Source organism: Perca flavescens, chromosome 16 (assembly GCF_004354835.1).
Source record: "Perca flavescens isolate YP-PL-M2 chromosome 16, PFLA_1.0, whole genome shotgun sequence".
Lineage (NCBI taxonomy): Eukaryota > Metazoa > Chordata > Actinopteri > Perciformes > Percidae > Perca > Perca flavescens.
Genome location: NC_041346.1, coordinates 8,444,111 through 8,456,230, shown reverse-complemented (window position 1 = coordinate 8,456,230; position 12,120 = coordinate 8,444,111). Strand labels below are relative to the sequence as shown.

General features: G+C 40.3%; 1 protein-coding gene across 5 annotated transcripts in view; it reads right to left on the bottom strand.

Moving 5' to 3' along the window:
- Positions 1 to 2,008: 2,008 nt before the first annotated feature.
- cacna1bb (calcium channel, voltage-dependent, N type, alpha 1B subunit, b) overlaps positions 2,009 to 12,120 on the bottom strand; it is a 219,534-nt gene continuing 209,422 nt past the window's right edge. For 4 of the 5 annotated variants that reach the window (XM_028602209.1, XM_028602212.1, XM_028602211.1 and 1 more), the window contains 3 exons: positions 9,430 to 9,670; positions 5,032 to 5,255; positions 2,009 to 3,219 (listed from right to left, as the gene is read on the bottom strand). In XM_028602209.1, coding sequence (XP_028458010.1) covers positions 2,653 to 3,219; positions 5,032 to 5,255; positions 9,430 to 9,670 — 1,032 coding nt within the window. In that variant the 3' untranslated portion in view covers positions 2,009 to 2,652. Of the gene's footprint in view, positions 3,220 to 4,678; positions 4,728 to 5,031; positions 5,256 to 9,429; positions 9,671 to 12,120 lie in introns of those variants that run through there. The other variant, XM_028602213.1, reaches the window with a different exon arrangement.

The following is a 12,120-nucleotide window of genomic DNA, read 5'->3' as shown; positions in this document are numbered from 1 at the left end:
TAAAACGTTCCTTTTTAGGCAAACCAATAAATAGATTGCACAAATATGAGACGACGGGGGGGGAAAATTAAAACACAAGGAAATAATCAGACTTGGATCAAATTATATTTGCAAATAATTGACATGTTCATAAACTTGCTAAGAGTCAATACAAAGATCACCAAGAGAGTCAGGCACCTAGAAGTCCGCAATTTTTATCTAATTTGTATTTTGAGTCAAAGTACACAATGATAAATAATCCTTCTATATATGTGCAACATTTGTTTTATTCAAATACGTCCCTTGATCACATTCAAATTCCATCCTCAATTTGCACAAAATATGAACTTGTTCTTTACCTAATGACCTAATTTCATTTAAATCTGAACGTTTTTGTCAATCAGCTGTATTCATTTATACCATGTGTTTTAAGGGTTAAGTCCAGTGATATTCTATATTTTTCTTATTTTCAACAAATGCACTATTTATTTCTGTTTAGGTAACATTTGCTAAAGCTGTTTTAGGAAACTGCTGAGCCTTTTTTAAGACATAGAACTTAGTATTTGATATAATTATAAGATTTATGTGTTCATTAGGAAACAATGGGCTTAGGGGCCGAGTGTCACTCTCAGAGTAGGTTAATCAGAAAATACCAAAAGACTAACACATTGTTGGTTTTGGTCTTTTCATGGGATTAGTTGACAATAAAAAAACTACAGAATATTGCCAGCCTTTTTTCTTCAAGTACACAAGGAAGACAGGTAAAAAGTGTAGCCAGCGTGTTGCGTTAGCCTGGTGGGCTAACAATCACAAAAGAATTCTAAATACATACATGCAAAATAATGCCTCGGGTCTCAGGATACGCTACCTGTCTTTTAGGCTCGTGTAGAGCTCTACTAATGACACCAAAATGTTAGTTCAGCCTTTTGTTATTGCCAGAATAGCTCACACTGAAACCACTTCATCAGCCCTATTTAACTGGTTTTATAAGCAAGTTAAAAAAAAAACACAAACTTGACCCAAGTCTGTTAAGAACACTGGTTTATATTTAGGGTGGTTCCATCTAGGTAGGTGTCATGCAGTCAACTTGCCAGCCCTGTGATTCACATCTATCAGCTTTGATACCATTTGTGCCTCAGTATGTGTTGTCAGTTAACTGTACATCATATAATACATTTCAAATGTACAACTCTTCATACACAAATTTGTAAAATGTGGTCACAGTCACACTAAAGCCTGAACCTGGAGATTCCAGAGGGTAAAGCTACAGGGCAGATGAAGTGTCGTCTTGTTGCATAGCCCTATTTGAAGTCAACAGTCAGCAGCAACAACACAACTCTTTATTGTACCTGTGAATACACAAACAGGTAATCTCTCCTACAAACCCTCACACAATACTGCTCTCAGAGGATAGGATAAGAAGAAATAAAACCCATGACATCTGGGAAAATATGGCAGAGATGGGATATATATATATATATATATATATATATATATATATATATATATGATTGTAAATAAAAAAAATGGCACTTTTCTCCATTCCGAGACCATTTCTGCCAACTGGCTGGCAGTATATTTGAAAGAGAAAGGCAAATGCTTACCACACACCCTGAAGCAAAAGTATAGACACTATTTTTTGAAAAGTTCAAGACCCTGGCATGCACTACATTGCTTACTTTGGATTGTTAATTCAGACTTACCTACCACAAGATTCAGCACAAAATTAGTTTTTTTTTTTTGCATTCTGTCCATTATACCAGACTCAAACTTTGTTCTCTACTTTTTTCTCAGCTGTGTACACACCTACATCCTCTACTGTATGTTCAGGTCCATCTGACCAGGCTGCATATTAATACATCTTGGAAGACGAGGCACTTAGTATTCAGCCACATAACATCAGCAAAGAGTTACCCAGTCTCCTTGTGCACTCAGAAAATGTATTTAATCTGGTACAATTTACAAAAACGTGATCATGAAAACTGGGCTCTAGTCCTATTCTAACCCCTCCCATTGTTTCATTTTTTGTCCCATTACTCACTGAGTCCCTTATCACAGCAGAGGTTTCAGACCTACATCAAATAGTCCTAATATCGGCTCTGGTCAGAATTTGGTTATAACCCCAAAGTAATAGCTTATGATAACAAAAAAAAAAGATAATTTGGTGGAAGCATCAATACGATCAAGTTGACTCTTCTCTCACCTACATGGCAACTATAGACAAAATGAAACATACAAAAATAAAAAGAGTGTTGTGTGAACAGCCATATTAACACCAGGAATACAAGTATTCAGATCCGTCTGAAACGCACTTCATAGTTTCACTCAAAGAATGAGGAGGTTTTGGTTTTTGTCTTCTGCTCCATCACTGATTTTACTGGCCAAGGCAAAATACTTAAGGGTCTTCACAGGTGCTATAATTTCAGTGCAAGTAAAGGGGGTAGAAAAGTCATCAGTGTCATTTTCCCTTAAAAGTTTGTTGTATAAAAAAAAAGAGTAACACTACAAAGCTGGAATGATTTCTGATCCCCTTTCACAGCACTTACCACTGGCTTTTTCCTTCCACTCCCTTTCTTTCTGTAATAATCCGCTGGGCTCCTATCAGCTCATTGGACGTGAGTGCTGTAAAACACTGAGAAGCTGTCCGTCCTCAGCTAACACTTTCCTGCCATATTAGCACCAGTCTTCTTCCTCCCTCTCCCTGAGACTTCCTGTTCCTCGGCTCCCAGGCCCAGACGCAGAGTTGACTCCGAGGGTGAAGTGGTAGCCGTTGGGCACCCCCCCGCCCGCCCGGCCCTGCGTGGCGGCCGCTGTGACAGGCACAGCGGCAGGTCCGTGTGAAGCTGAGGCTGTTGTTGAGGCAGCGGTTCTGGCAGAGCGTCCCCCTCCCTGGCTGTTCACAGTGTCCTGGAAGTCCTCTTCGAGGAGGGCATGTTGAGACGCAACCTGCGGCTGCCGGTTTAAATTAGGGTCCGAACCGATGCGGGTCACCGGTATCGGGGACTCGTCGTGGCCCCAGTGTAAGCGTTCGTGCTCAGAAAGGCCACGGCTGAAGCGAGTCTGGTGCCCCGTCGTAGCGGTGCTGGCACCGGACTGGAGAGGCGAGGAGATGGCGGTCTTGTAGGCCACGGCGGGACGGGGCGTGAGGGGCGTCTGTGGGAGCAGCCTGCGACCCTGGCCCGGAGTGCTCGAACCAGAGGGGAGCGTTACAGGGCCAGCTTTGACCACACTGCTACCATGCTGAGGAAACAAAATACTGTGTAAATCAAAATCAGCGACAGTACATGTATTTTGCTTTAGCGCTAAGGTGATTCTGCACATACTGTGAGGTCTGCAAGTAGTAGGAGAGTGACATTTTTAACGCATTTTCATGAACAGGTTCGTATGGACTTCGTGAGGTATGCAACAATACGTAGTAGGGTTTAGGTTTACATTTTTAACGGGCACCGTTCAGTCGTGACAGAACAGGTTAAGTGTAACCGGAAAAAAGTGTCCATCATGCAGGATTCGCTTGGTTAAGACTAGAAAAAAAGATTGTCCCCTGCCATCCCACTCTAAGTGGATAAAAAGTGTTATGGCCCATTTCAAGCTTGAGAAACATGGATACTTTACAAGGAGCTCTGTGGAACAATTAATTAGCTTCTGAAAGCCCTTCCATGCAGTAAGCATAGATTGCATAGCTGTATGTTGATCTGTTTGTATGTAGAGTTAAGTCTTTTTTCTCACTGTAGTGTTAGTACTGTGATGTGTGTCGCGATAAGTAAATAAGCATGTTGGAAAATTCAATAAAAAGATTTAAAAAAAATAAATAAAACACCGTCTTCCCCTTTAAGTAGTACTCCCAGGACAGGAACACCCATTTCCTGGGTGAAAGTCTTGGGTTTTCCCCTTAACTTTGTCCTGGACACAAACTCTACTCCCCAGCTGTTTTAGGACCCACCTAGTCTCGCATTGCCAGACCTTCCTCCACAGCGCTGCAGAGGAGGGTCTGGTTAGTCCACACAGCATTCCAAGATGGGAGAAAAACGTGCTCTGGTTTATTGGCATTTCTTTAAACCAATCACAATCGTTATGGGCGGTGCTAAGCGCCGGACAGAACCCCGGTGCCTCTGCAGGATAGCCTCGGGAAGGAACTTTTTTTTTTGGTGGAACATGTATACGTTTTAGTCATGCAACAGAAAACTCAGAAATCCACCGGAGGTTAAATTCCAGCACAAAGAAAGCGGAAGGTAATGGACATATGGCCGAAAAGAAGGGTATCAGGCGGAATTTCACGGGGCACCTGAGCAATCCTGGAAGTGGAACGTCGCAGATATAGACTAGGTACCACCCAACTACCCTGACCTCCTCCATATGCGTATCTTTGTGCTCTTATACAGAGGCAGTCAATGCAGTGCATACAGTAATTAATACCTGGAATACATACAAAGTACAGTGCATTGCTTTTCGTAGCTATATGTAGAAATAGTTCATAGGACCAGCGTGTATTTTGTGTTGTTTTGGTTCTGAGCTCAAACACACTGGAGGCTAAAGAGCACCGTGAAACCCTGGAATCGTGGTTTTCCTGGCCTCTGATAGTTTAACGTCTCACCTTGCTGCAGTGATGTAGACGTGTACTCCAGGGTGAATCAGGACACCGTGACATCACCGTTGGCTGTGGTTACGGGTGCTAAGGAGCACGTTTCTGACCCCACCCAACTACGCCCATCATCACTGCTTTTCGTTTCAGAGGTAAAACAGGCTTAAAGCTGTTTAAAGAGAGGGCGGGGTTATGTCTGCTGTTGTGTTACTCTTAAAGTTGCATATTGTAGCTTTAATTTGAACAATCAAATTATTAGTGTAATAATTGTAGGCGTTTTGAAATATAATCTCAAGTTCACAGTTTGGTTTTATTCTGTCATAAAACAATATGTAAAGAATTGTACTTGCAAAAATATACACATAAACGAGTGAGTATGAGATATGCGTCACTGTCCAAAACACTTACGGCCCGCAGGGTGTGCACGACAAACTAGCTGTTCATCCCAAAGCCACACGTGGCAGTTAACTCACCTGTCTGAGCAGACCAGCGTCCTGTCCCTCTCCGGGAGACGTGGATCGACTGGGACCGGCTGACTTGGTGTGGCACTGCTCCCTGCTGCCGTAACGATCACAGGAGTAGTAGCGCTGCTTCTCTCCTGCTGAGGAGTGGTGCCTCCTCTCGTGAGGCCGGCTGCGGTCCCGCTCCCTCGCTCGCTCTCTGGACAAACCTTCAGCTGCAGAGTCGGTGAACGAATCTGGAGGATGGGCAGCATCAAATCAAATGAGAAGGAGCAGGCAGAAAAAAAAAAGTGTTTGTGGACTGTGTTTGTGGATATTCAGTCGGCACAGTTCGAGATTGAAGTTACGCTGGGGAGAACATAGTAGTATGGAGCAATGTTTTCACGAGTGGGTCCTTGTTTTGTTTTGTATCACATGAGAATGCAGGTTTTTTTTATGTAACTGTTAAACCTAACTGTTCAACAGGTATACACTGTCAGGTTTAAGTTCTGTTCAATGTGTGTAGGGTTGCATAATCTGTCAAAGTACTGTGGTGGCAGAAGGATTGTTTTATTTGTTGTAAAATTAGACAAATCCTGGTGAAAATTGGTGACATAATATATGTTGCTTTCAACTATTCTCTCATTGTCCTACCACTGGGGGAAACACATGAATTAAAAACTACAGCTGTAGAAAAAAAACTGTGTTTTCAATTCATACAGAGATTTTTGCATGCAACACCAATAATGGACTCCATCAATCTAAACGTAAGCATGTAAAATGACTAGATAAGAATGTCTTCACTTGGACAAAGTGCAAGTATCTGAACTTGATTGGACTAACATTCTCTAAACTTGTTGCTGGCCCCTGACCTTTAGTAAATGTGTTGGAGGCCTCAGGTTAATTCCATTTACAATGCACGCAATATTTAAATGCAGTGCAAATGCAAACAAAGTAAATGGAAATATATATAAACTAATCAAAACAGTAGAGCTACTCGAGGCACTGCAAAATGTAATTAAAGACACAACTGTCCCAACTTCAGTGAAAATATGTGGTGCATTATAGTTTTTAATTGCTTTAGCGTTGGACCGTACAGGGATAAAGAACGTTTTAATGATTCAAGCTGAGTTGGAAAGATGAGAACTTAAAACCCACTGCTGAGGTCAAAGTGAGGCAAAAGTTCACTCCATGTTGTGTCTTAACTCAGCTTGCTCATTATCTTGGTAGTGAAAGTGAACACTGACATCTCAGCCAAGTTAATTACGTGTTATTATCTACAACACATATGTTTTTGCACTGTGAAATATTATTCCACGATATATCATTACACATCTAATTAAAAGAAAATGGCTCATCTTTTGTGTGTGTGTGCGTGCGTAAGTGTGTGTGCGTGTGTGTGTGTTTGTGTGTGTGTGTGGGGGGCACATGCGTACGTGCGTGCGTGTTCTATCTAGACCATGAGTGTGTGGTATAAAGCAAAGCACTGTGGTGAAATGACTCTCCTCAGTGCTGGAATAACTCCAGTTTTCAGATTAAAACCGTGATGACAGAAACACAGAAGCCTATTCATCATTCTGATGTGTCAGATCTGCCTCCAGAATGACAAGCTTTGAGGAGTGAAACACTCTTTCACTCTCTTGCCGTTTCTCTCAGTTTACTAGATGTAGAGGGGGCCGCTGGATGTTCTGCTATCTCACCAAGAGGTACCCATAAATCCCTGTGCTGGACCTGTCCACTGTGGCCTTTTATCTCAGCAATAAAGCCCAGCTGCTGCCCTCCAGTGTTAACCACCCGTTAACGCAAAAAAACACCCTGCTGCCAGCCTTTAGGCTCTAATCACTCTAGCAGACGACCCCTGACGGCACACAAAGAGTGTGACGCTGACCCTCTATGCTGCAAATAAAATCATAATAGAGTGTTTTATATATATATATATATATATATATATATATATATATATATATATATATAATCAGGGCAGTAGTTTTCAGATTACATTACGTGCTTACATCATTGCAAAAGGGTTCTCCAATGTTTTCTCAGTTAGCCTTTTAAAATGATATCAGATTAGTAAACAGAATGTGCCTTTGGAACATTGGATGAATGGTTGCTGATAATGAGGTAATGTAGATATTGCATTAAAGATCAGCCACTTCTTTCTACAACAGTCAAGAACCCTTTTGCAATGCAATGCAAATGATGTAAGCACATCATGTAATCTGAAAACTGCTGCCCTGGTTAAAAAAAACAATGCAACTGATCTCAGCTGCTATTCTGTCTGGAATGGAAATTTCTAAGTGACCCCAAACTTTTGACCGGTAGTAAGTATATATATATATATATATATATATATATATATATATATATATATATATATATATAATTGTTGAATCTTATAAATACTAGGGAGTTTGGCTAGATAGTCTGACTTTCAAACAGCATGTGGAGCAGGTGGCACAAGAACTAAAGAATAAAACACTTTTCTGTCTTGAGAACAGGAAAATGTTTGTACAGTCAACCACCATGTCTGTGCTTGACCATGGATATATCCTTTATTTCCATGCTGAAAGCTGGCTTAGTATAATTTTTCTTCTCAAATTTAAAACAGCTCATCAAACCAGATCTTACGACTGTTTAAAGGGACAGTTTACCCAAAAATCAAAAACAATATTATTCCTCTTACCTGTGGTGCTAATTATCAATCTAGATTGTTTTGGTGTGAGTTGCCCAATGTTTCCAGTCATGATTATATCACCAGGTAACCTGGTCATATGTCTGGAAAAAGAGGGTTTTGGGGTGAACTGTGCCCCTCGCACCTTCCCACTGAATTTTAAACTTTTCACTTAACATTTATTCAGTAATGTCTGTGATTGTCTCTGATGCTGTAGTGCTTTTGTTATGTCTGGCTATATCCTTTGCATGTTATGCGTTTTGTCTGTCTGCCTGTTTTTGTTTTTCTCTCCTTTTCTCTAGATATCTTGCCCGATTGAACCTGATTAAATAAAATGTATATATAAAGTGTTCCAATTGATAAGAAGCAATCAAAAACACGTGCATGAAAATATATTAAAAAGAAGTAGCGGCGCAGCAAGTGATGCAATATGTCGTATTGTTTTAGTGTGTCTGAACAGCCAATGATCTAACTCCAGTATGAAATAGTAGATACTCATTTTATTTCTAGGAACTTTACAGATGACCCCAAAGTTCAGCTTGAGTGGGAGACATGACCTCATTCATGGCAAAAAGCCAATGACTGCTGCTGCACATTTGTGTCAAAAGTATTGAATGGACTTTAGATGTGCTGTACAATATATATGTGTCTATTTACAGTATGTGAGCAGTTAAAATGAGCAGTATGTGAAACAAACAACAAAAAAACACTTTTCTTAATGTGGCACAGCTTGTTTCAGCTTTTTAAAATTAAGAAAATGTAAACTCATCCTTTTTTCGTTGATATTTTGCAGCTCTAAGTGTGAAGTCAGTCTACATTTTATAAATGAAACTGTTAAGGTCAGAGGGAACAAAGGGAGCAACTCATCCCCAGCAAAGCAGATTTTCCTCTTAGAGCTCACGACTCTGTCTGTTAATCAGATGGAAAAGTGTGTGTGTGTGTGTGTGTGTGTGTGTGTGTGTGTGTGTGTGTGTGTGTGTGTGAAAGCCCTTCACCTACATAACCCGATCATGGCACTTTAATCCTATAAAGAATTTCTGCAGCTACGTTGAGACATCCATGTAATCTACAAGGAAAGCCTGGCTAGCCATTGCTGTCTCTACATTAAAGAGAAGTTGTCGATGTTCAAATCTTTTGTCAAAGTCCTGGATCTTCCCAATTCCTACAGCACCTTTAAGATTCTCTTGAGGCAATTATTTTAAAGACTTCATCATCAGGCAACCTGAGCGAATGGAATGGGACCACAAGCAGGAAACAAAACAAAAAAATCCAACTCAAGGTCCACTTACTAACTCAGTTTTCAAGGAGAAACCTACTTAGATGTAAATGAAAGCTCCCCAAAAAGCTAGCGGGGTATGCGTATAGTCAGGATTTTTTTTATGTCCAAACTAATGTTTTCCGAGGTCAAGAATTTCCTTTCCCGCTCAACAAACTCTGGTTTTACTTCTTGTTTTACTTTTGTGATAAAACAACTGAAACGTGACAGTGTATTGAGTCATTAATTCGTTAATTAATTGAGTCAGTAATTGAGTAAGGGTTCTTTGATCCAGGTTCAAATTTTTGGTTGGATGACCTTGCATTTTTTCTGATACATTTTTTACATGCAGTGCTAATGTCAGTCTGAACATGACCGTTTACCTTGTGTTCTAATGTTCTGTTTTATGTTCAGTTACTTAACAGAATGATGACTGAAAGCCTCTGAAAATCCACTGTATCAATTCAAAATCTTTTCACATCAAAGTTTGTTTTTGTCTCACCAACTGTGCTGGACGGCTGTACTGATGCAGCTCTATCCAGGGACGTCTGCTTCTTGTCTTTGTCCTTGTCCCTGCGTCTATGGCAGCGGTGGTGGTGATGGTGGTGGGCTCTGTCCTGGCCCTGGACTTGCCCCGGCCCTGTTGAGGACTGGGCCAAGCCGGGCCGTTCCAGGTCATACTCCCTCAGCTGTGGTGTCAGCGAGGATGCTGAACGCTTGATGGGACTGAGGTCTACAATTGGCTGAGAGGAAAAGTGGAGAGGCGTGAGGTGAAAGTAGAGCAGAGGGGCGGCTGTGGTTTTTACCCAAAGCACTTGTACTGGATCACCAAAATATCCACGATACACAAATGACACAACCAATGGACTGCAATGTTTTGTCTTAAGACCGAAGTGCTACCCGTACTTCTCAGATGACACAGATGCAAGAAAAGTTTGAGAAGAATGAACACAAATCTGTGACCGAACTTGAATACTTAGTGTACTGTTACAAAACTTTGAAGCTATCAGGAGTCTCTGCTAGTGAACAAAGAAGAGGTGGGGTGTTGACAGTGGTCTTTTGGCATTTTTTGGCTTTTTCAACATTCCAAGCTTAGAAACAAGTGTAATCTTTCTGTAAGTAGCTATTACTCGCTAATCAACACACTGTGTTTTACTTAAAGGAATACTCCACTGAAATAGATGTTTAAAGTATCAAACAATGCTCACTGCCTGTTGGCTCATTTCATTGTCTCTAACTTTGCAGCTCCGAGATTCTGGAATGATCTGCCTTTGCACATCAGATTGACCGAGTCTCTTCCCGTTTTTAAATCTCGTCTTAAAACTCATTTATTTTCTTTGGCTTTTAACTCAGTTTGAGGGATGATTTGTTAGGTTGTTTTTCTTTTTTGAATTTTTTGTATTGCTATTTTATTGTTGTATTGTGCCACTACTATATGTTATTGCTTATTTTAGATTGTGTTCAGCACTTTGGTCAACCATGTTGTTTTTAAAGTGCTTTATAAATAAAGGTGGATTGGATTGGATTGGAACTTTAGGCCTGATTGCTATCAGAGGGAATGTCCACACACCAGTTTCTCAGGCATCATAAAATTCATTACGGGAACAATGTTTGGACGAGGTTATATAAAGGAGACTACTGTTTTCATCAGAATAATTGCTGCAATATAGTTTCTGACCAACAGCAGCAGCACTAAGCCGACTGCTGCTGAACAGCACTGCAGTCGGTCAGGGAGGGAAAAAAAAACTGTGCCATGTTTGATTTTAGTTTGTATTGACTTAATGGAAGTAATGCCTTTCCTGTATGGTCAGTTGTGTTTTTTTGTCATGTTTACGCCAGTGTCTCAGCTGATTTCTGCAAAAGGAGGTCTAAACTGCTGTTTGATACTCAAAACATTAAACCTGCAATAACAGTCTTGTTGGCCACTTGGGGGCAGTGGAAATAAATTGGCTTTGACATATCAAACATCATCTTTTAAGTTGAAATAATAAACTTGTTTGCAAAGAGCTGCTTATTTACACATCCAGCAGTTAGAGCAATATTTTCATTCATTTGGAGTCCTGTTTATGTCTACCTGATGAATATTCACTCTCTTTTAGATAAAATGTTGGTCTCTACCAGGGTAACATCTGGCTCTTTAGCTGCTAAATGCTCCACTATGTACACCGCCTAGTCTCTAACTGTATCTGTCTGCTATTTGGTGCTGAGCAGTTAGTGTACGGTGGCCTTTTACAGCTGTTCCACTGAAAACGGTTGCCTGCTGCTGCCAAAAATGTAGCTATGAGAGCGCTGAGAGTGAACCAAAACAGTGCAGTTGTGGGTCAGTCAACTAAACAATGCAAACTTTCACGTGGCGCATAGAGCCGAGCTGCAGATTCAGGCGATACTTCTCTGTACAGTAGGTGCAATAAAACAAAGCCCTTTAACATTGTCACATTGTGTTAACATTGTGATGTGATAAAATATTGATTATAGCAGCTTTAAATATTCAGTGGTGTGTTCCTTTAAACTCTTACATTTACCAATCTCTCTCCAGAGATTAATACTTACTAATATAATGCTTTGAGGACACTGACACTCACCCCACCTCATTCTTATCTTCCTGACCAGTACAGCTACCAGGCCACAAACTGGTGTGATAGGGAACTGGAACAGCAGCTAAGTTACCACCCCACCTGCTGGTTACTGCCCTAGATTTTGTTTGATGATTTTAATTCATAGTTTATCTGGATTTTAGTTTCCAAATATATCAATATTTATCTTGATTGTGTAGCCTGTAATGCTAAAAATGTATTCAGGCATGGTATCAAAGGGACCTTAATACTTATGAGATGACAACAATATATTCATCAACTACTATTTTCATTACTTGCCCTTTCACAGACAGTTGTAGGGTGGTTGTGCTGTTCCTCTTGTTCCTACCACACAGCCTATCCTGTAGCTACAGCCAGAGACAACAATATCACAACACTTTGAAAAATATCCGTATTGCCATTTAATCTAGCATGCAGTCTTAAATCTTACTTTTTTTTTGATAAGTTAGATAATATTCCAATTAAAAATAAAATTTGAAATTATTAAAATAATCTGAAAGTGAGTGTCAGTAAAAGATTTGAGCGATAAATCAGACTTGCTCGGCCCACTTTTGTTTTCATGTGTAAAAAAATAAGCTTTTAAGACTGAAAGTAACATT